Source organism: Humulus lupulus, chromosome 3 (genome assembly GCF_963169125.1).
Source record: "Humulus lupulus chromosome 3, drHumLupu1.1, whole genome shotgun sequence".
NCBI classification, from domain to species: Eukaryota; Viridiplantae; Streptophyta; class Magnoliopsida; order Rosales; family Cannabaceae; genus Humulus; species Humulus lupulus.
In genome coordinates, this window is record NC_084795.1 from 27,601,559 (window position 1) to 27,624,127 (window position 22,569).

At 37.1% G+C, this 22,569-nt stretch overlaps 1 protein-coding gene across 1 annotated transcript; it reads right to left on the bottom strand.

The window, feature by feature from the left end:
• Positions 1–10,483: 10,483 nt before the first annotated feature.
• Positions 10,484–13,388, bottom strand: LOC133822405 (uncharacterized). Its single transcript, XM_062254737.1, has 13 exons — positions 13,232–13,388; positions 12,955–13,153; positions 12,764–12,861; positions 12,588–12,671; positions 12,335–12,468; positions 12,183–12,255; positions 12,033–12,078; positions 11,841–11,950; positions 11,646–11,753; positions 11,507–11,566; positions 11,216–11,277; positions 10,818–11,133; positions 10,484–10,716 (listed from the first exon to the last, which is right to left on the bottom strand). Exons 1-13 carry the CDS (start codon positions 13,307–13,309, stop codon positions 10,528–10,530), a joined length of 1,557 nt encoding a protein of 518 aa, XP_062110721.1. The 5' UTR covers positions 13,310–13,388; the 3' UTR covers positions 10,484–10,527.
• Between the last annotated feature and the right edge of the window lie 9,181 nt (positions 13,389–22,569).

The window sequence follows — 22,569 nt, forward strand, 5'->3', positions numbered from 1 at the left end:
TGTGTACCCCACTTTAGTCACTACTGTATTGAACTTCTTGTACCACTGCCTCGGGGACTGCTTCAATCCATATAAAGACTTCTTGAGCAAACACACTAGTTCACCCCTCTTTGATTCCACCTTGAATCCTTCTGGTTGGGACATAAATATGGTCTCTTCTAATTGACCATTTAGAAATGTTGTTTTTACATCCATTTGCTCAATACTCCATTCAAACTGAATAGCCAAAGCCAGCATTATTCTGATTGTCTTCATCTTGACAACTGGTGAGAATATCTCAGAGTAGTCCACTCCCTCGACCTGCGTAAACCCTTTTGCTACAAGCCTTGCCTTGTAAACCTTTGGCTCCTTCTCAGTTATCCCTTCTTTTACTTTAAATACCCATTTGCAGTCAATAATCTTCTGTCTTTCAGGTTTGAATACCAACTTCCAGGTGTTGTTTTCTTTAAGTGAGTTCAGTTCTTCCATCATGGCCTGTTTCCATTTCTGAGAATCTCTGCTGTTTATTGCCTCTGAGTAGCTTCTTGGTTCTGGTTCTGTTGACTGGTTTGCAATAGAAAGTGCATATGCTATGATGTCTGCCTCTATGTATCTTTCAGGTGCCTTGACATCTCTTCTAATCCTGTCTCGAGCTAGCTGGTAATTACTTAAGTCTTCTTCTTGAGTTTCAGTCTCAATCTCAGGTTCAAAACTTTCCTGTTCATTCAGTTCTATGTTGGGAGGTTCTACCTCAATCTGAACACCAGCTTTGCTTGGTAACTTGTTACCTGAAACATCAGAAACAGAACCTTTCTCATTTCTTTTAAAAGGAAAATCTAACTCATTAAAAATCACATCTCTACTTATTAAAATCTTGTTAGTTTCAGTAGAAAGTAACCTGTAACCTTTGACCCCAACTTGGTATCCCATTAAAACACATTTAATCGATCTCTTACCAAGTTTGTCTTCAACACTATGTGCATATGCTGCACAACCAAAGGTTCTGAGATGTGCAAGAGATGGTGGTCTTTTACTCCACAGTTCCTCAGGAGTCTTCAGATTAATTGCTCTACTTGGACTCCTGTTTATTAGATAACAAGCAGTATACAAAGCCTCTCCCCAATATTTCTTGGGTAAACCAGATTCAAGTAAAAGACATCTCACTTTATTTAAAAGTGTTCTATTCATTCTCTCAGCAATGCCATTTTGCTGAGGAGTTTTGATTACTGTCCTATGTCTTTGCATACCATTTTTAACACATAAATCAGAGAATTCCTCATTTATAAACTCTAGTCCATTATCAGTCCTAAGTGTTTTTATTTTTAACTCAGTTTGAGTTTCAACATAAACTTTCCAGTTTTTAAACTTGTTTAAACACTCACTCTTATGTTTCAATAGTAGTACCCACACCTTTCTACTATAGTCATCAATAATGGACAAGAAATACTGGTTACCTCCTGGAGTTTTAATCCTGCTTGCACCCCATAAGTCTGCATGTATGTATTCCAGCACCTTGTTTGCTCTATAATTGCTGTGAGAGAACTTTAGTCTATGTTGTTTACCCTGCACACAAATCTCACAGAAAGGTAGGTTAGCATGATTATAATTCTGTAACAAACCTTGTTTAGACAACTCAACTAAACCTTGTTCGCTTATGTGCCCCAATCGAGCATGCCATAATTTTGAATCTGTTTTGCATTTGCTAACAGCAGCTGCCTGTGCAGGAGGTATGGTCTTTCCATCTAGGAAATATAATCCAAGCCTCTTAATGCCTTTCATGACCAATAATGACCCTTTTGTAATCCCCATAGTCCCTTTACCAGTTCTATACTCATATCCTTCATCATCCAAGGTGCCTAAAGAAATCAAGTTTCTTTTCAAATCTGGAATATGCCTGACTTTGTTTAAAACCTTTATTGTGCCATCTGCATTTCGAATAGCAATATTTCCAATGCCAACAACTTGACATTTATGATCATTGCCCATCATAACACTCCCACCATCTATCTCTGAGTAGTCCATAAACCAGCTTCTATTTGGACTCATGTGGTAAGTACAACCACTATCTAGAATCCACTCTTCATGGTCTCTAAGACCTGAACCTGTGCATGCATCTCCATTGCTCAATTCTGTATTCTTTCTTTGTATGTTGATTACAGCAAATACATCTCCATCTGAGCTGTAAATATCATTAACTACTGCATTCGAATCATTGCTCTTGTTTTCTTCTTCCTTGTCCCTTTTCTTTTTGTTTCTTAATTCCCAGCAGCTTTTGATCAGGTGTCCTACTTTGCCACAATGGTGACATCTTCTGGTCTCTTTTGATCTTGATTTTGATCTTGAATTCCTTCTGTTTCTTGAGTTGTTTCTCCATGGTTGTCTGCCTCGAGTGATCAAAGCCTCATCTATCTTTGACTCCTGTTTCGCAGCCTTCTGCCAGTTTAATTCAGCATCTCTCGATCTGAGAGTGCTCATCACATCTTCAAGAGTCAAGGTATCCCTGCTATACATTATAACAGTCTTCATCTCCTTGAATTGTTCGGGTAAACCATTCAGAACAATCACTGCTTGATCTTCCTCTTTTATGACCTCTCCCATGTTAGTCAATGATAGAACAATCTTGTTCAAATCATCTAAATTCTGTTCAAGTGAAACAGTAGCATTCATCTTGAAACCATAAAATTTACCTTTCAAGAAGATCTTTGTTGCAGTGGACTTTGCCATGTACAATTGATTCAATTTGTTCCAGATTCCTAGAGCTGTTTTCTCTCCAATAACTTGCCTCAGTACATTGTCTGCCAAATTCATGATGATTGCTGATCGAGCTTGTTTCATCACAGTGTCAGTCTCCTTCTTCTTTACTGCATCAGTTTCTTTCTCAGATTTCTCAGTGACCTCTTCCAATGCTGAATCGAGTTTTTGGTAGATCAATATGGCCATCATTTTTTCTTTCCACAGACTAAAGTCCCCTGATCCATCAAATTTCTCTAGGTCGAATCTTGTTGAAGATGAAGCCATCTTTATGCAATTCTTGAATCTTCACAGCTGAGTTTCTTTCTTTTCTTTTAATCTTGAAACCTGGCTCTGATACCACTGTTGTAATTCTTTCCTACAACACAGAACTCAGCAATGCACAAACACTCCAATACAATAACTAATAAAACTGTTTAAGAATAATGCAAGAAACAATCTAACAATGAAATTGCTAAGGTAATGCTAAAGCAATTAAAGTCAGCAGAACATAACAATGAACATAATGCAGTAAAGTAATCAAAGACACAAGAATTATACAGGTTCGGCCAAACCAAGGACCTACTTCCTGTTTACTCCCCTGAGTAGTCTCTTTTATTGATTTAAGAGATGAAATTACAAAGCTAACAATGTTAGGTGCATCACTAATCTCAAACTTCTCCAAGAACTCAATTCGAGTTCTTTCTTGATCTTCTTGAAGTCAATCGGCTGAACCCTTCTTCACAGCTTCACAATCTCTCTATCTAGGCTCTCAACTCACTAATTCAATATGAATTACAGTACATTACAATGTGTATCCCGAGCCCCTTTTATAACTAAGACATAGAGACCGAAATGACTAAAATAACCTTGATGCACACTAACTAACTTTAACAACTAACTGTATAAACTAACAGTATGTTAGTTTATCCTTTTTACTGTGGATTACAATTCCACATTTCATTTGATATGTATTATTGAATTTGGATATTTCAATATACTTATGTTCTACTTTTTATGTAAAAAGTTTTGTTTCATTATTCAACAATTTGCTAAACTATTTAGTCTTTAGTGTGTATATATTAGTTTATTGGATTTTTTGTTTCTTCTTTCTTATTTTTATTTTATTTTTGCTACTATTAGATGAGAATGATTATGAATAAATACTTATTTGGATCTTAACCTAAAGAGTTATTAGTTTTGGAGTTTGCTTGCGTTGTGTTGTGGTAATGCTTAAATTTAGCATTGAAAGGAAATTATTACAAGTCTGTAGAAATAATTTAAAGTGTTTAGAATTTCATATTAAAGTCTTACATTTTCAAACTCAAATCTAAAATCTTATTGATAAAAAATGTCGTTTAAATCAAATAAAAAAAACATATACAAATCTTATTTCTTGCCCCTGCTGAATAGGTTAAATTGTGTAGAATGGTTCTCAATGCTAGTTTTTGTGCTCTGCCTAGCTAAAGATTGATAATAAAAAGAGACCATAAACTTATTTTAATTTCATTCTTGTGAAGAAAAGAAAATCAACACTTTAAAAAAAAAAGATAAAAGAAGAAGAAAAGAAAATCAAAATTAATTATTTCAAGAGCAATTCCTATCGTTAGTAAAATGAGAAGAATTTAAGAAAAATATGCTCTACTCATCTAGTTGTAGTGTTTAACATACATAATGACATGGTTGGGTGCTTGGCAACCATCTTCTTTGGAATTTTGAATGCAGTTGACAACAGTCCTTACTTTTAACGAGAGTTTTTTATTTATTTATTAAGAACAATCTAAGCCACAAATAACGAGACTAAATAATGTTAGGATAGGAGGAAAGGTAGATGATCCTTATGAAAGTTGGTTTGGGGTGTTCTCAATTAATTGCCAAATTGTACAATACTAACCTTACAGAAATAGAAGGGCAGGTCGCTTTATCCCTTATAACTTAATGAGTTTAGTTTATTGCTCCATTTTCCAAGTGGTAAAACCCAATCAATCAACTCTAAACAATGAGCCATCTTTATATGATTTTGGGTTTATATATTTTTTGGACCCTGTATTGTGTTCTATTACCTGTTTGGACCCTGTATTTTGATAAATTATTTTTTTAACTTTATGTTTTGTAAAATAGTTCAAATAGAACCGTAAACTCGATTTTGGTCGAAGTTTTTTCAACTGAAATCACAAATAATTCACCAAACTAACACTTCAGAACAAAAATAAAATCATCCTGCTTAAAAATTGTGTTGTGTTGAACCACCTCACAGAAAGTCCAAAGACGTTATTGAAGAAGAGTGAGTTGAGAGTCTGTTAAAGCTGTCAAAGCTGTTCTGTTATAACAGCTGGTCTTTTGTAACTAATTCTAACAGGATCTCCTTGTTTGTCGCAGGCTGAGTGTAATTCGGTTAGATTGTATAGACTCTCTTGATGATATATAAAGACCAATAGGTTGGTGCTCTGGTTAGTTAGATCAGAGTATTCAATCAATTTTTCCAATATCTCTCTTTTGTTTTGTGTTCTCTCTTGGTATCCGAGCCATGGCGTTCCAACCTTCCTCTGTCTCCACGAATTCGAATGCTTCTGCTGGAACCTCTGCCACTCGCTTGCAAACTGCGTTTCAGTCGACTCTGAGCACCATAATTTCCGTCAAGCTTGATCGATCGAACTACGTTTTCTGGAGATCTCAGGTGGTCCCTGCGGTGCGTGGATATGATCTTGGAGACTACATCTTTGGCCGAAAGGATTGTCCAGCCGAGCGAGTCGAGATTACTGACGAGAGAGGCGAACGGGTTCTGATCGACAATCCTGAGTTCAATCTCTGGATCCGCGAAGATCAACTTCTCATGAGCTGGCTTCTATCGTCGTTGTCACCTCCGATTCTCAGCCAGGTGGTCCGATGCAAAACCAGCAACGAGGTCTGGTTCACTCTCGAGCGTCTCTTCTCTTCGCGGAGTCGGGTGCGAGTCATGTCTCTCAAGAACCAAATCCAGACCACGAAGAAAGGATCTCAGTCCATCTCCGACTATGTGGCACAAATGGAGAGTTTATATGATGTCCTCATGCTTGCCGGAGTGGAGATGACGGAAGATGATCTGATTATGCACATTCTCCAGGGCCTACCGATGGAGTATGATGCCACAATTTCGAGCATTCTGACTCAACAGAGTGCTGCCTTGAACTTGCAGGAGGTTCAATCACTCCTTCTCAGCCAAGAAAATCGCCTCGAGCGTTGGACTGTTTCCGCCACTATGGATCTTAATCATCACTCTGCTAACTTTGCTCAGATGAACACCAGCGGAAGAGGAAGTCGAGGGTCTTACCGTGGACGTACCCATCGTGGCCGTAGCACTGGAAGAAGCTACAACAACTTCCCTAGAGGAAACAATAACAAGTTAATCTGCCAAATCTGTGGAAAGCAAGGTCATACAGATTTGCGTTGCTGGCATCGTCTTGATGAGGATTTTCAGTCTACCAAATCCTTCACATCTGATAACCAGACCAAGAATGATTTTCTTGCAACACCAGAAACAGTTGGCGATCCAAGCTGGTATGCTGATAGTGGAGCCACGGATCACATCACTGCTGATCTGAATAATCTCAACATGGCAACCGAGTACCAGGGATCCGAAAAACTGATGGTGGGAAATGGTAAGTGTATACCTATAACTCACACTGGTTCCACAGTTCTCTTATCTAAGGTCTCACAACCTTTACTCCACCTAAAGCATGTTTTATGTGTTCCTGCAATTAGAAAAAGCTTGGTTAGTATTTCAAAACTAACTAATGACAATAATGTGTTTATGGAATTCCACAAATCTTTTTGCTATGTGAAGGACAAGGCAACAGGGGCTCTACTACTGGAAGGTCAGCTTAGGAATGGACTGTACAATCTCTCTCCACCATCTGTCAAGCCAAATCACCCATCTCAGTCAACTTCACATAAGGTCTCTAATGTCAATAGTAGCTGTTACAATTCTGTAAAGTCCACTAATTCCATTTGGCATAGGCGTCTAGGTCATCCAAACACTAGAGTCTTGGCCTCTTTGTCTAAACAAATTCCTGGATGTACTTTTTCTTTTAAAAATAATAAAGATTTGGTTTGTTGTGCTTATCAATATGGGAAAAGCCATGTACTGCCTTTTGTTAGATCTGAAACTCAAACACATAAACCTTTACAAATCATACACTCTGACCTGTGGGGACCATCTCCAATTGAATCCAACAATGGTTTTAAATACTATATTCAGTTTCTTGATGACTACACTAGATTTAGCTGGATTTATCCCATGCGAACTAAGTCAGAGGCTCTTAATATCTTTAAAGTGTTTAAGACTTTTGTAGAAAAACAATTTGATCTACCCATTAAAATTTTCCAAAGTGACTGGGGTGGGGAATTCAGGCCGTTTAAACCATTTCTTGAGAAACATGGAATTCATCACAGGAAACCGTGCCCCCATGTACACCAACAAAACAGGAGGGTAGAACGTAAACACCGACATGTTGTCGAACTAGGCCTCACTCTCCTAGCACAAGCGTCCATGCCTCTTAGTTTCTGGTGGGAATCATTTCAAACTGTTGTTTAATTGATAAACAAATTACCAACATCAGTTCTTAAGGGCCAAACATCACACTATAAACTGTTTCATTCGAACCCTGACTATAATTTCCTCAAAGTTTTTGGTTCCGCCTGCTACCCTCACCTTCGACCTTACAATAGACACAAGCTTGAATTTCGGTCGTCTATGTGCTTGTTTATAGGCTATAGTAATGAACATAAGGGGTATAAGTGTCTACACCCCTCTGGCAGAATTTACATTACTAGGAATTGTGTCTTTGATAAAAATTTATTTCCCTATACACAGTTGTTCTCTACTCCACGGTCCCACTCTGATTCCCATACATTGAGTCAACTACCTACTGTCAAAAGATGCACCAAACCCCTGTCCACCCGTACCCCACCTCCTTGTCAGTCCAATCCGACAGCTGCACCGATAAGTGGTGAGCCCCCCCACTCTGTTGCCACCTCTCCAGCTGTGTCTATCCAGTCTAATGACTCACCTACTGCAGCAGCTTCCAACGCAGGACACACCTCCTCTGCCACGTTGCCTGCCAGCGCCTCTCCTTTGCCATCTGCATCTACTGGGTCCACGTTCCTGCACCATCTTTTGACTTTTTTCAGTCTGCTCATACTATTTCCCATAATAGTACCACCTCCACGCCTTCACAGAGTAGTGCATCTGTCACGCATGCTGCTCCACCAGCTCCAGCACATTACAGACCAGCTCCTGCATCAACTCATCCTATGACCACTCGGGTACAGTCAGGAATTGTGAAACCAAAGGCCTTGCTCACCTCCAAGCACCCTGTTCCAGTTTCCTTTGGCCACCGAGAACCAACTTCTCTTGATGAAGCTCTAAGAGATCCCAAGTGGCATCGTGCCATGTCCGATGAACTCTCTGCCTTAGTTCATAATAGAACTTGGACCCTCGTCCCGCAACAAAACGCTCAACACCTTGTCGGAAATAAATGGGTTTACAAACTCAAGTTCAACTCAGATGGCACACTCCAACGTTACAAAGCGCGGCTTGTGGCAAAAGGATTCCACTAAACTCCTGGTATTGACTATGATGAAACATATAGTCCAGTGGTGAAACCAACAACGGTACGTACAGTTCTCACTCTGGCTGTGCATTTTGGATGGGAAGTTCAACAACTCGATGTCAACAATGTGTTCTTGAATGGAGTTCTTCAAGAGACGTTTTATATGACCCAACCTCCGAGGTTTGTAGATCCTCAATATCCGAATCATGTCTGTCAACTTCACAAGGCGATATATGGACTTAAACAAGCCCCCCGGGCTTGGTTCGACAGGCTGAAAACTGCTCTGCTGCAATGGGGTTTTCTCAGCTCCAAGTCTGATGTGTCTCTCTTCATTTATACCTGTCATTCAGATGTCATTTACCTTCTTGTGTACGTAGATGACATCTTAGTTACTGGCAACAACACATCTCTAATCACTCAAATAGTCACGGACTTGCATGGGAAATTTGCTCTCAAGCAATTGGGGTCTCTTCGCTACTTTCTCGGCATCGAAGCTTACCGAGACTCTGCTGGTCTATTTCTCTCTCAGACGAAATATATCAGTGATTTGTTACATAAAGTCCATATGGAAGGTGCTAAGGGTTACTCCACTCCTGCTGCACCGCGGTACACCTTGTCCAGGAGTGAGGGGGAACCATTTCCAGATGTGTTTCTGTACAGAAGCACCATTGGTGCGCTGCAATATCTCACCATTACACGTCCCGATATTGCCTATATAGTTTCAAAACTGAGTCAGTTTCTTCAAGCACCTACCACTGAACATTGGAAAGCATGCAAACGTGTGTTGAGATATCTGAAAGAGACCATGTCCTATGGGATTTGTTTCAAGGCTACCAAATCTAAAACTTTGTCTCTTCAAGCATTTACAGATGCCGATTGGGCGAACTGCCCTGATGACAGGAAATCTACTGGAGCCTACTGTGTTTTCCTTGGACCTTGTCTAGTCTCTTGGAGTTCAAAGAAACAGCAGGTAGTAGCTCGGTCAAGCACAGAGTCTGAGTATCGATCTCTAGCTCACACGGCAGCTGAAGTATGCTGGCTTGTTGCTCTGCTGAAAGAAATGCAAATACAGCTGCCTAAACCTCCAATTATCTGGTGCGATAATCTTGGGGCAGCCTCACTGGCAGCTAACCCTGTTAATCACTCTCGCACAAAGCATATAGAAATCGACATACACTTTGTTAGAGATATGGTTCTGAACAAAGTCATCGACATATGATATGTTCCCACATATGATCAAGTGGCTGATGTCTTGACCAAAGGACTTTCAGTGGATCAGTTTCTGAAACTTCGAGGCAAGCTGCAAGTAGAGAAATCTCCCTTTTGCTTGAGGGGGAATGTTGAACCACCTCACAGAAAGTCCAAAGACGTTATTGAGAAGAGTGAGATGAGAGTCTGTTAAAGCTGTTATAACAGCTGGTCTTTTGTAACTAATTCTAACAAGATCTCCTTGTTTGTAGGAGGCTGAGTGTAATTCTGTTAGATTGTATAGACTCTCTTGATGATATATAAAGACCAATAGGTTGGTGCTCTGGTTAGTTAGATCAGAGTATTCAATCAATTTTTCCAATATCTCTCTTTTGTTTTGTGTTCTTTCTTGTTGTTATATTCATGAATTTTTTAAAACACATGGTCCAAATAGGAAATAAAAAAAAATACAGGTCCAAAAAAGTATAAACCCTATTTTTACTTATCAATAAAGATGTATACATGGTTCTAGCGTTTCTAAGCTTCTTAATGAGATTTACATAATGCAATGAAATATATTTCAGGGCAACAACCAGAAGCATACTCACCGCTGCCACCGCTTCCACCTTGACCACCACCCACAACCAAGCTATATCAGGATCACTTTTATGGTGAAGAGTATCCTCCACCACCTCCTCCTCTGCTCCCTCTCAGCCAGAAAATGAGGACCACTCTTACTCTGCTTGCCGTTTGTTTCTCAAAGCCTGGTATGTGGTCTCTCTTTTCTAGTTTAATAATCATCAATTATAACAAAATGTAAATGTGTGAGATATTAGAGTTTAGTAGTTATGGGTTATGCTGCAGCTGTTTACTGGAGCAGTGTTGCGTGTACATTTTATATAGTTTTATATTACATAATTGTTTATTTTTATTATTATTATTTTAACTGTGCCATGTGATACTTAGCTAACAAACGGTAAACCGACCCCACTTGATACATGCAAAGACTTGCGTGGCATTTGAATGAGATGACCAATAATTAACGTTGCTGGTTTACAGGAAAAACTGTATTAATAACAACAGTTGCAAATAAATGTTGAACCTCTGTCAAGCTACCTAATGCCAAGTACGAGTAATCAATCCCTTTCCCAATTTTGGTCACTGAACCCCTTCTATTACATTCAAAAATCTTGCACACTCTTAAACACAACGCCACTGGGATAAAAACCTGCAAAAACAAATTCATATGCAAAAAATGTTCAGGCCATGCTCACTTGTACAATTCATTGAAAAGCAGTGGTTTTAACCAGAAGAAATTCTGGGGCTCACCATGTCCGAGCGTGGGGCTTTGGGGAACTTGACCATTGCTTGGGAAACATAATCACGGTCTGTCATCTTGCGTAATACGGCTTTAACTGAAGCTGCAAGATCAAGGACTTCATCTATCAAAGCTTTTTTTGATCGCGTTTTCACAGGATCTAATATCTCTTGGAACCTTGTTTCATGAGGGTGTGTGATTGTTCTTGCAACTTCTACAGCTTCTGACAATGATCCACCGCTGGAAATTGCAAAGCTAAACGCAGCAACAACCAATGGATCTCGAGGCTGCTCAACCAGAGCCATGTGAAAAGCCAAGACAGACACCCTGCCATTGTAGCCAAGTTGAATGTAAGAAAAAAGTGTTGTAATATCTATCAAGCCAAGTTGTAATAGAAGTAAGTTCTTACCATAAGCTGCTATGGCAAGGCTGATTCGGTGCTAAAAATTTGTCAAGGTTGGAGAACAAAGACTGCATTCATTAAATCCAACATGCAGCCACATTAACCAATAACTATAACTTGAGAACAGGAAAGATTAACAATAAAGTTTTTGTTTTTACAACTGTATGACAGAATGAAGAAGTGTTAGGAAGTACAAAACTTGCAGAAACGTACTAATGTAACTAAAAAGGTTAAACAATAAGAATCCAATTTCTGTTCTCTGTTTCATTGTGACAAGGATTGGGAAATTACACTTACCAAAAGCATGTTTGACCTCTCATCACGTCTGCGAAAACCTTGGGAAGCAAAATATGAGGCCTGTATGAAGAAACCAAGTGTTCAGAAGAAGATCCCTAGAGAAAATAAAAATTTGAGCAGTGAAAGACAAGCTGCATGCCTGGACAGGTAGAAGCATCTCTAGGAGCCCAAACCTCCATAATAACCTCATAGAAGCCTCTGAAGATCCAAATGCCAGCATATAATTCATTTCCATAAGGATCCTTCCCTACAGCATTAGTAAACAATGAGTTGATAAACCATATGCTGATGAAATTAAGATAATTGCTTGAAAGGACTCCAAGTTTTGGAATACCTTGTCAAGTCTTTTTATTGACCAAGATAGTTCTTTTATAGAAAGTGCTAGATCCTTAGTGAACTTGAAACGTAATCGAGCTGCAATTCTAATTGCACGTAATATGCGAGCTGTGAAACCAGTACAGAGAAAGATGACACACTGTTGATACCAAATACGAAAACCATTCTAGATAGAGAAACTGAAACTCACCACAGTCCTCCACAAAGGAAACTTCTGCAGGAACTACTGTCCGCATCTACATACAAAAAAACTCAAGAAAATGAGCATTGAAGGGAATTATAGACCTGCCTTACAAGTTACAACTTTCAGAACTGAAACAACAATGGAATACATTCACACTTTAGCTTTTCTAATATCTTGTATCCCTCCCATATAGTCATACACGATCTTGGTATAAGGATCAAACATCAACCTGTACAAAAGGAAACTGTTACCTAAATGTACAATTAATCTAAAAATCATTAAAAACATCCAAGGAAGAAAGAGTTCACCCATTAATTGTGAAGTCCCGCTGCAAGCAATTCCTCCAACGAATATAATCATCCATATTGCAGCCAGGAGGCCTTCTGAAGTTGTCATGGAACTTCTTATTAGAAGTTCTTCCACAAGTGCTAAAACTAGAAACCTATTCGAAGAACAACAAATTATGTTTTTTTTAATAAAAAAAGTAAAGAAACACTTGAAATCCTAAAAGGGCATGCATAAAAATAAGTACTTTATAAGTAATTAAGCCAAGTCACAAACCTCCACAGTGATATCATTCACATGAACATGGCAAATGGGGAATCGTTTTCCAACAATTTCACAATGGTCAAACGTATTCTTTACCTGAAAATTGTTGAGAATGCCATACATATGACATGATTCAACCTAGTGAAAATACACAAACAAGTTTGAAATTGAATGAACAGAAAAGTGACCTCTCTGAGTTCAGCTGAAGTAATAATATCAAAATCTTTTGGAATTCTCTTGAGGATAAGATCACGAACACAACCACCAACAAGGTACACTTCATATCCTTCAACATTAAAAAAAACAAACAAACAAACACGTACTTAAAGATTTGTTCTTTGCAAGCAACAAGAATACAGTAATGGTAAAACTTGCAAACCTTTTTTCCTAAGCCCACTTAGAACCAATTTAATGGGTTTCGAAATCGATGACATCTTCACACCCAGCTCCTTGGAATTGAACTTCTTCCATTCTACAGGTTCCTTCTTCTTATTTTTACGAGGAGTAGCTGGACTATCTTCCTTCCTATCTTTACTAACTGGTTCCGCAAACGCCAATTTGGAGTTGCTGTACCGCACCTGAAAATGAATTCTTACACCGTTTGGTTGCCGAGAAAATATGAAAGAAACTAAGTAGTAGTAAAAAAAAAAGAACACCTTTCGAATACGCAAGACAGGAAAATGGGGATGAACGAGGTGGCTCCTCCATGCGACTACTCCAAACGCAACCGTCATTGAGACTTCACCATGTCATGACGAGAAAAAACAAGACCGTGGTAAGGGAAGCTAACTTCAACTGGATGAGATTAGATGAGATGAGTATTGGGTGACTGAATTTGAAAAATGCCATAGTTTTGGAGGTGACTAAATATACGTACCATAATTTTCAAATGCGGCATTTCTCAAAAACGAAAATGAAAAGTGAGCTAAGTCGTAGACTTGGCAAGCAAAATGTCTTTGTTTTGTTTTGTAAGTTTATTTATGTCTTTATTAATTTATGATATATTATTCTAACTAATTGGTACATAAATATACTTATAATATATGCATTTTATATATTTAATTAGATGAAAAATTTATACTTACCATATTAATGAAGAATAATTGTTGTAAGGGTTTATGTAGTTAAGAAATATTATCTCACTACAAGAAAAATTAATTTTAGTGGCGATTTTATTAGAGGCGACACTTTGTCGTCTCTAATATAGCAATATCGGATGACACGTTGTGAATTGATACTAATATTTTGGAAAATTATTAGGGGCGACAAACCTTAATATTAGAGGCGACGTGTCGCCCTAATGAGATATTTTATCAAAAATTCAAAGGGAAAATTGTGAGGTATTTTAAAGTTAATTAAAATTATTAGGGGTGACAAATTTTTTTTTCCTCTCAGTCTCTCCACCCGACCCCTCTCTCTCTCTCTTCTCCCTCACTCCCTTTTCTCCCTCCGCCCAAACCCCCCCTCTCTCTCCCTCCGCCGCCTGCACCACTGCCCTAGCCCACTCCGCCCAACCCCTTTCCCTCTGCCGCCGCCTGCTCCCTGCGTCTGGGTCACCGCCTCCCTGCACTAGATCTAGGTAAGTATATATTTATATATTGAGATTATAAAAAGTATAAATATAAGTATATATTTATATATTTCCATTAAAAAAAAGTACATATATAAGTTTTATTTATTTATTTGTTTTATATATATTTATATTTTATTAATATTATTATATTGTGTGTATAGGTTGAAGGAGAAATGCAGCAACAAAAGGAGGAGAGAGATGCATTTCTTTTATTAGGTTTTTTAATTAAATTATTTTAGTTAATAAAATATATATTTATTTTTTAAATGTTTGAAATATTATAATTATTAGTGTTATTATGTATTTATGTAATATTAGTGTTATTATTTATTTATGTAGAAAAATAAATTTTGAATGTTTACTTATATGTGTTTATAAAATTTTATTGTTAATGCATTTAGAAAATAATATGTGTTTAGTGTAATTAATATATTTATATAAAAATATATTGTGACTATGCGTATTATAATATAATGTCAATGTTCTAGGAATTTTTTGAATGATATTTGTAGGTTTTTAAATTTTTGGGATAGCAAAGAATATAGTCGTTATGCTGTTGAAATTTTGTTAGAGTTAAAAAACTAAATAAATAATACATAAAACTTTGAATAATTTGAATTAACAAAATCAATTAAAGAATAAATTAAAAAAATTAGATAAATAGTTTAAAAATAAATTAAAATATTATAATTTAATTTAATAGTAACAAATTTAATAATTTAAAAAGTTTGATAAATAATTTTAAAATAAATTAACAAATTTAATGATTAAAAAATAATTTTAAAAATTAGATAAATAGTTTAATTTAATATTAACAAGTTTATTAATTTAAAAATAAATTAAAAAATTAGATCAATAATTTAATTTAATATTACCAAGTTCAATAAAATTAAAAAATTAGATAAATAATTTGAATTTTTTTTAAAAAATTATAATTTCATTTAATTTTAACAAATTTAATAATTTGAAAATTATTTTAAAAAATAGATAAATAATTTTAAAAAAATGGAAAAAATTATAATTTCATTTAATATTAACAAATTTAATAATCTAAAAAAAATTATTCATATATTGAACTTTATAAAAATAATATTATTTGTAAATTTTAAATTAATTTGTAAGATGAAAAAATAAGTGTTGACCCTCAAATTGGTAAACGACACGAAGTCAAAAAAATAATATTAAATGAGCTGAAAATAGGAAGAAATTCAAATGGGAAAGAAAACGACACAAATGATGTATAGTGGTTTGGCCCTAATTAGATGGTAATAACCTACGTCCACTTAGTGTTCTTATTGATATAAAATCCCAATACTGTGATCAATGAACTAGGGTTCACGAGTTTCACAAGCCTTGGGAGAATTACAACGTCGGCCAATAATCACACTATATTTTCTCTCTCTGAATTCGAAGATCCCCCTCCTTTGAGCCTTTTGATTCGTATTTATAGGTTCAAGAAGGTTACATGGCCCTTAACTACCATTAAGACTTGCGTATCTAGGTAATAATGACAATTACAATTAATGTATAATTACAGATTTGCACAAATAAAGGAAATAAATAAATGTATGTGTAACGCCCTGGTTACCCCAGAACAGTTACGGTGATTGGTGAACCAGAAATTTGACCCGCTACCCGAATCCTTTGGTTAAAAACGTGCTCTAAGTGTTATTAACAGGCTAAGGTGGAAAACTAATAAAAAGAAAAGGATATATTTTATTAAATACATAAATTGCTCATGAGCGCATCAAAACATTTACAAGTCATTCATAATACAAAATGGTCACTACTGTTTCAAATTTACAACCCCGCCGACCTAAGCGGCAAAAATAGGGTAAACCCTCTAGTTCCTCTGAGAACTCCTTGGCCATGGTGGTCAAGCGGGCGCATATGTACACATCACCACCTATGCTCTCCACTCAAGGCTGGGTGAGCTTTTCTTTCCCTTTACTTGCACCACATAGCACCCATGAGCCAAGGCCCAGCAAGAAAACACAATATAGCATGATATAATATCAACAATGATCATAATAATCATTCAGGACTATCAGTCCAAAACAAATAGGTGATAATCGCAAAAGTCACTAAGTTGGGTATAGCTCCCTTAAGCCATGTGACGATAGGGCCACCGGGCTTTACAGATAAATGAACCTTTCACTAGCTTAAAAAGGATAGGTGCATGATGGCTAGTCACCAACATAACCTTCCCATGACTCTAGAGTCATAACTATGGAACTCTGTTCCCTAGCCATGTGACAAGCAGTCACCTAGGCCTTAGGCCCTAGCTCTGTGTAACTAGTCTTAGACTAGCCAAGCGCTTATAAGATTCATCGACCTTAGGGTTGGTCCAGCGTTAATGCCTTAAGGTCATTCAACGGTGCTATCGATTAGATCTAATCTTCATTCGGCCCTGCGTTCAGGACGCTTATGCCAGTTCTGACTCTTAGGTCAGTGTCCCTGACTAGTTAGTGCCATATACAAGTAAACAATATTCACTAGCATTTAATATGCAATCCATGTCCACATTTATCAACCAACATGCCTTAACAACTATCATACATGTCATATACACGGGGTGCAGTTTTCTTACCTCAGGTTCGAGCGAGAAATATTATAAGGACGACCCCTGAGAATGATCGATCTTTTGGTTCCTTAGCGGTTACCTAATCACAACCAATTATAACCTCCATTAATGAAAATCAACATGGATAGGGTCTTAACCTAGGCACCACTCTCGGGACCTCGAAACATGCCCGCACGGTGAGTAGATTCGATCCCGGGCCTTAAGGATTGAAACCCCAAGTAAAAAACCCTTAAAAACACCCAAAACGGGACTTTGAAGGAATAGAGTAGCGCTACAGCGCTGACCCCTAGTGCCCCAGAGCTATTCTCAGAACCCCCAACACGCCCAAATGCCCTCTGAGTAGCGCTGTAGCGCCCTAAGGTGGGCACTATAGCGCTACCTCCAGACCAGGAACCCCCTGAAACCTCATTCTTCATCTCCTTCGATTCTAACATGTTTCCAATGCTTCCAAATCCCATTTTTTGTGCCAAATGAACCCAAAAACCATCCTAACATACCCCAAACATCACAACCATAAGAACCCTAGCCAAAACTCCCAACAAAACCAAGTATTCAACCTAGAAATCTCAGCTGTAAAACAGAACTAAAACAGGGCAAACTTGGGAATTCAATGGTTAGAAACTTACCCAAAGCTCAGCTTATGATGCTCTTCAATGGAGGAACACTCTCCCAAACTCCCAAGGCTTACTTCCCAAGCTTGAATCCTCAAGAAATGCTCAAAAATCTCAAAGGAAAATGAAGGAAAGGATGGTACGGGAAGGCTCTCCAAGTTGCTATGTTTTTCTACCTCTTTCTCAGCTCAAAAATGGTTATATCTATCCTAGGGGTGAAATGACCATTATACCCCTAGGTCAATTTAAGGTTTCTAAAGGCTTCCAAGGGCAAAATTGGTATTTTCCACTTATCTCGTTAATCATAATTAATGCTCTCAAATTCCCGCTATTCTCAATAATCTCAAACACCAATAATTCATATCCCGTTACCATTTAATTCCCGGCAACGTTCTAATACTTAAAATCACCCCGAGACTCATCCCGAGCCCCGAACATAAACCTGTTGTGACTAGACCGCTAATCAATATTCCAAGATTGTCTCATGCCGAATAGCTCGAACAAACCCACATTATAATGTGGTCTCAACAACATTTCACCGACATGCATACAAATATACAATTATACCCTCAACGGGCCAAATTACCGTCACACCCTTGTAATTAAAATGTGGACTCACATGCATACATTTAACATCATATTATAATATAATTCACATATACATGCATATTATCATTTAATGGCATAATTAAACAAGTATGGCCCTCCCAGCCTACTAATCCCGCCATTAAACTACATTGGAGAATTCGGGGCATTACAGTATGCGACCAGTCTGGTCGTCTATAAGTTTGATACTTGACGAACCAATAGCTTTATGGTCGATGGCCGAGCACGGTACACCCACTAAAAGCCGTCATGTGTCTGCCACGCGTAACCTAATCTTGCCACATCGCCAGGGGTCATTTTTGGGTAAACAATAAGTTTGATAACTAAAAAATAAACTAATTAAGAAAATAAAAAACGAACAATAAAACAAAATCCTTTTGGTTATAGTAATTAAATAATAATTAAAAAATAATTTTAAACATTATAAAATAACAACTTATAAAACATCATAAATTTTAATGGTATCATAAGACTTTACATGACATCATAATTAAAATAGCTAGTGTTAAAAAATATTTCATTTATGTTGCTTTTCTTTGGTGATAAAATTTGATCACCAAAGATAGGATAGAAGTTTTTTATATTATCACATAGTGATGATTTTTTTCTCAATGAAATTTTTAATCACAAAAAGCCTTAGACCTGTTCGGAGAGGTTGAGTCAGTAAGGACTCTTAAAAACACTTCTCTGAATTATCCAGGATGGTATGTGTTCGCATGGATAGTTTGGATTTGTTGTGTACCTATAATTTGATCTATTACTCATTTTATTGTTTTGTTAGTAGAGATTTCCAGTATGTGTCTCCTTATTTATTCTCATAAGTGGGCAGACTTAATTTTAGTCTGCGCACTTATGAGAACCATAGGTGAATCAATTTTATGAGTATAGATTAAATTATATGTATACTAGAAATCTGAATGGGAAATGTTCTTTACCATTTTAGAAGTGGAGTGAAAATTTGGATTAGGATACACATAGACACATAGTTAATAATATTTAATTGTTGTTTATTCTTGTATCGTAGAAGTCGATTTATAAGATTTGGACGACATTAAGAAATCGTAACTGTGATGCTTATTGGACCGGTCTCCAAGCCTTCTTGAGAATGACAAAAGAAGACGTAGACTGCGACGAGAGAATTTTATGCCTGTGCGTGAGGTGCCTGAATGTTAAACTACAAACTATAGATACGGTGGAGGCTCATGTCTTTGACAAGGGTTTTCAATAGAATTATCAAAAGTGGGTTTATCATGGTGAGGTGGAAGCTGGTGTCACCAATGAGGTAGTTGAGGAGAATGAAGATGTATACGAGATGGTTGACGTCGTTGATGATTTCATCTTACCGACAAATGTAGAGGAAGCAGATGGTGTGTCTGGCATTCGAATGGGACAGTATATTATGACGAGTTGTTCGACGAGATTGAGGTTGAGTTGTATCCGAGTTGTGATTGGATATCATCCTTAAAATTTTTGGTGAAGTTGATGCATTTGAAAGTTAGGGGGAAGTGGCCAAACAACTCTTTCGATGGATTGTTGAAGCTACTAAAGTTTGCATTTCCAAAAGATAATAAAATTCCTCCAACACACTACGAGGCCAAAAACAAGCTGAGTAAGTTAGGGTTGGGATATCAATCAATCCATGTCTGTAAGCATGATTGTTGCTTATTTTATAATGAGCATGCAGGAAAAGATTCATGTCCTGTGTGTGGGAGTAGACGATGGGTCAATGAAAAGAAGAATGGGAAAAATGTTCCACACAAGGTGATGCGATACTTTGTGCTGACTCCCAAATTTAAAGAGAATATACAGTTCAAGGCATACAACTAATGACATGGTATGGCATCATACTAGGTGATCAAAAGAAGATGAGGCGATGTGTCATCCGGTGGATGGGACTGCATGGAAAGACTTTGACAGGGCACATCCTGAGTTTGCAAAAGATCCTAGGAATGTCTGTCTGGGCTTGGCCGTCGATGGGTTTAATCCTTTTGGCAACATGAGTTTATTGTACAGTATGTGTGGCCAGTGATTTTGACGAACTACAATCTCCCACCCTGACTTTGCATGAAGGAGGAGTATTTTATGCTAACTCTCCTTATTCTTGGGCCAAAATCACCGAGAAAAGACATGGATGTATTTCTACGACCCTTGGTGGATGAGTTAAAATAATTGTGGGTTAATGAGGTCGACATAAGAGATGGCACAAAGAATGAATTGTTCAAGATGCGTGTAGCTCTTCTGTGAAGCGCAAACGAGGTGCAAAGGAAAGTGATTGGAGGAAAAAAAGTATTTTCTATGAACTTGAATACTGGAGTTCAAACAAGTTAAAACACAACCTAGATATGATGCATGTCGATAAGAACGTGTGCGACAGTCTCCTTGGGACTTTGTTGGATAATGAAAAGTCTAAGGACACCACTAACGCAAGGCATGATTTAATGAAAATAGGAGTTAGATCATAGTTGTGGATTTACGAGCATGCCAATAAAAGGTTAATGAAGCCATATGCTCCATACATTTTCACTCTTGAACAGAGACGACATTTTTGTCAATTTTTGAAAGGAGTAAAATTGTCTGATGGTTTTTGTTCTAATTTGAAGAAAAAAGTCACAGATAAGACTCAAACATTGTTAGGTTGAAGTCTCATGGTTGTCATGTGATAATGCAACGATTACTTGCAGTAGGTGTTCAGAAGTTTTACTAGCATCTATATCCACGACTATTACAGAATTGTGTAATTTCTTCAAGCAATTGTGCTATAGGACACTGAACATTTATGATATGGAGAAAGCTAAGGATGACTTTATTATAATTTTATGCAAGATGGAGTTGATTTTCCCTCCACCATTCTTCGACATAATGATCCATCTAGTTTTGCACTTGCCTAATGAAGCTATTTTGGGAGGGCCGTATTTATGAGGTGGATGTATCCTTTTGAAAGATACATGAAGAAATTAAAAACCTATGTCAGGAATAAAGCTCGTCCTGAAGGGTCTATAGCAGAAGGATATGTTGCAGATGAGGCTTTGACGTTTTGTTCAATGTATTTCAAAGGTGTGGAAACAAAATTTAATCAGCTTGATTGTAACAATGATGCACCGTATGTGAAGCGGCACCTCAAAGTGTTTGAATCTCAATTTTGTCCACTTAGTAAGGGAATTGCCGTTGTTCTCGATGAAAAGACTCAGAATAAAGCTGAGTGGTTCATATATGATAATTCTCCAAAAACTTAAGTGTATTTGGAGTAAGTACAACATTACTTTTCATATTCTTCTTTGTTCAATATACTCCTCCCATAATCTTGACAATGTTAATTAATTAACATGGAACACCTTACTAAGTTGCAACAAAGAGATGTGGCTGCTAATCATAAATCGATTCAAAAGGCAGAGTTTCGTTCATGGTTTCATAAAAAGGTAACTTGTACTTGTAATTATCAAATTGTTTACTAAAACTTACATTCTCATTCTAATATATTTCTCCATTATTAGATATATGACTTGCACCAACTCGGGTCATTAGAGCATGCTGATGAATTGCTAGCTTTAGCATCTTGGTCGAATCTATTGGCCTACTCCTATCAAGTATGTATAGTGAACGGAGTTTGATTTGTTTCATACAATCGAGATCGAAATCGAACTACACAAAATAGTGGAGTATGTGTTGCTGGAACATAAGGTTTTAACTATTACGGGCAGCTTGAAGAAATACTTCAGCTGTCTTTCAGTGGTGCTTATTTGGTGGTATTATTTCATTGTAAATGGTTCAATACAGATCTGAAAAAGAAGAAAACCATCACTGTCAATAATATAACTAGTATCAACGTTAGTGGTGAATGGTATAAAGAAGAACCGTTTATACTAGCTAGGCAAGCGAAATAGGTTTTCTACATCGATGATCCTGTTAGAGGACGAGATTGGAAAATTTTCCAAGAAGTGAATCATCAGCACGTCTGGGACTTTCCAGCTCCTTCAAAGATGATAATTGATGTTGTACATGACACCAACTCATCAAATTTTGTTTTGACCGTGGATCTCGGAGAGTTGGTTGTTCAACAATCTGATGCACCAGCAACACAAGTCAACACTGCCCATCGACCCTCTTCAGTTGATCAAGATGATGATGAATATGATACGACGGACATCGTAGACGAGGGAGAAGATGAGGATGAATGCTTGTCAACCTTAGTGATGATAATAATGATGATGTGTGCCCGATAGATGTTGATGTAATTAGTGATGATAGTGACTATTCTACTTAGTTTTGTATCATTGTAAAAGTTTTGTATATATTGAGAAATAAAAAGTTTTTTTCGAAAGATTCACGTGTCCAAGTACCTAATCAATTAAAATAATGCTCACTATAATATTAATTATAAATAAAGATGTTAAATCACTGTCGTGTTAGCAGATGTCAACAGATGTGGCTAGAGCCCACGGTGGAGACGCTGACAGTGATCATCCACTGGATCCTACTAGGATCCTGACTTCATGCGAGAATGGTAATTTATTTTTATTTTATTTAATCCCATTAAACTTCTTTTACCCTGTATATACTAATATTCTTTGTATTGTTATTACAAAATGAATACAACATCCAAAACTAAGAGAAAGGGTTGTG

What these genes read in the sequence shown, in the direction of transcription:
- LOC133822405 (XM_062254737.1), bottom strand. Translation starts at nt 13,309, where the DNA reads ATGACGGTTGCGTTTGGAGTAGTCGCATGGAGGAGCCACCTCGTTCAT. An exon ending in TTCCTTTGTGGAGGACTGTG is followed by an intron (nt 11,951 to 12,032) that starts GTGAGTTTCAGT and finishes CTGGTTTCACAG; the next exon opens with CTCGCATATTACGTGCAATT. An exon ending in AAGCCCCACGCTCGGACATG is followed by an intron (nt 10,717 to 10,817) that starts GTGAGCCCCAGA and finishes TTGTTTTTGCAG; the next exon opens with GTTTTTATCCCAGTGGCGTT.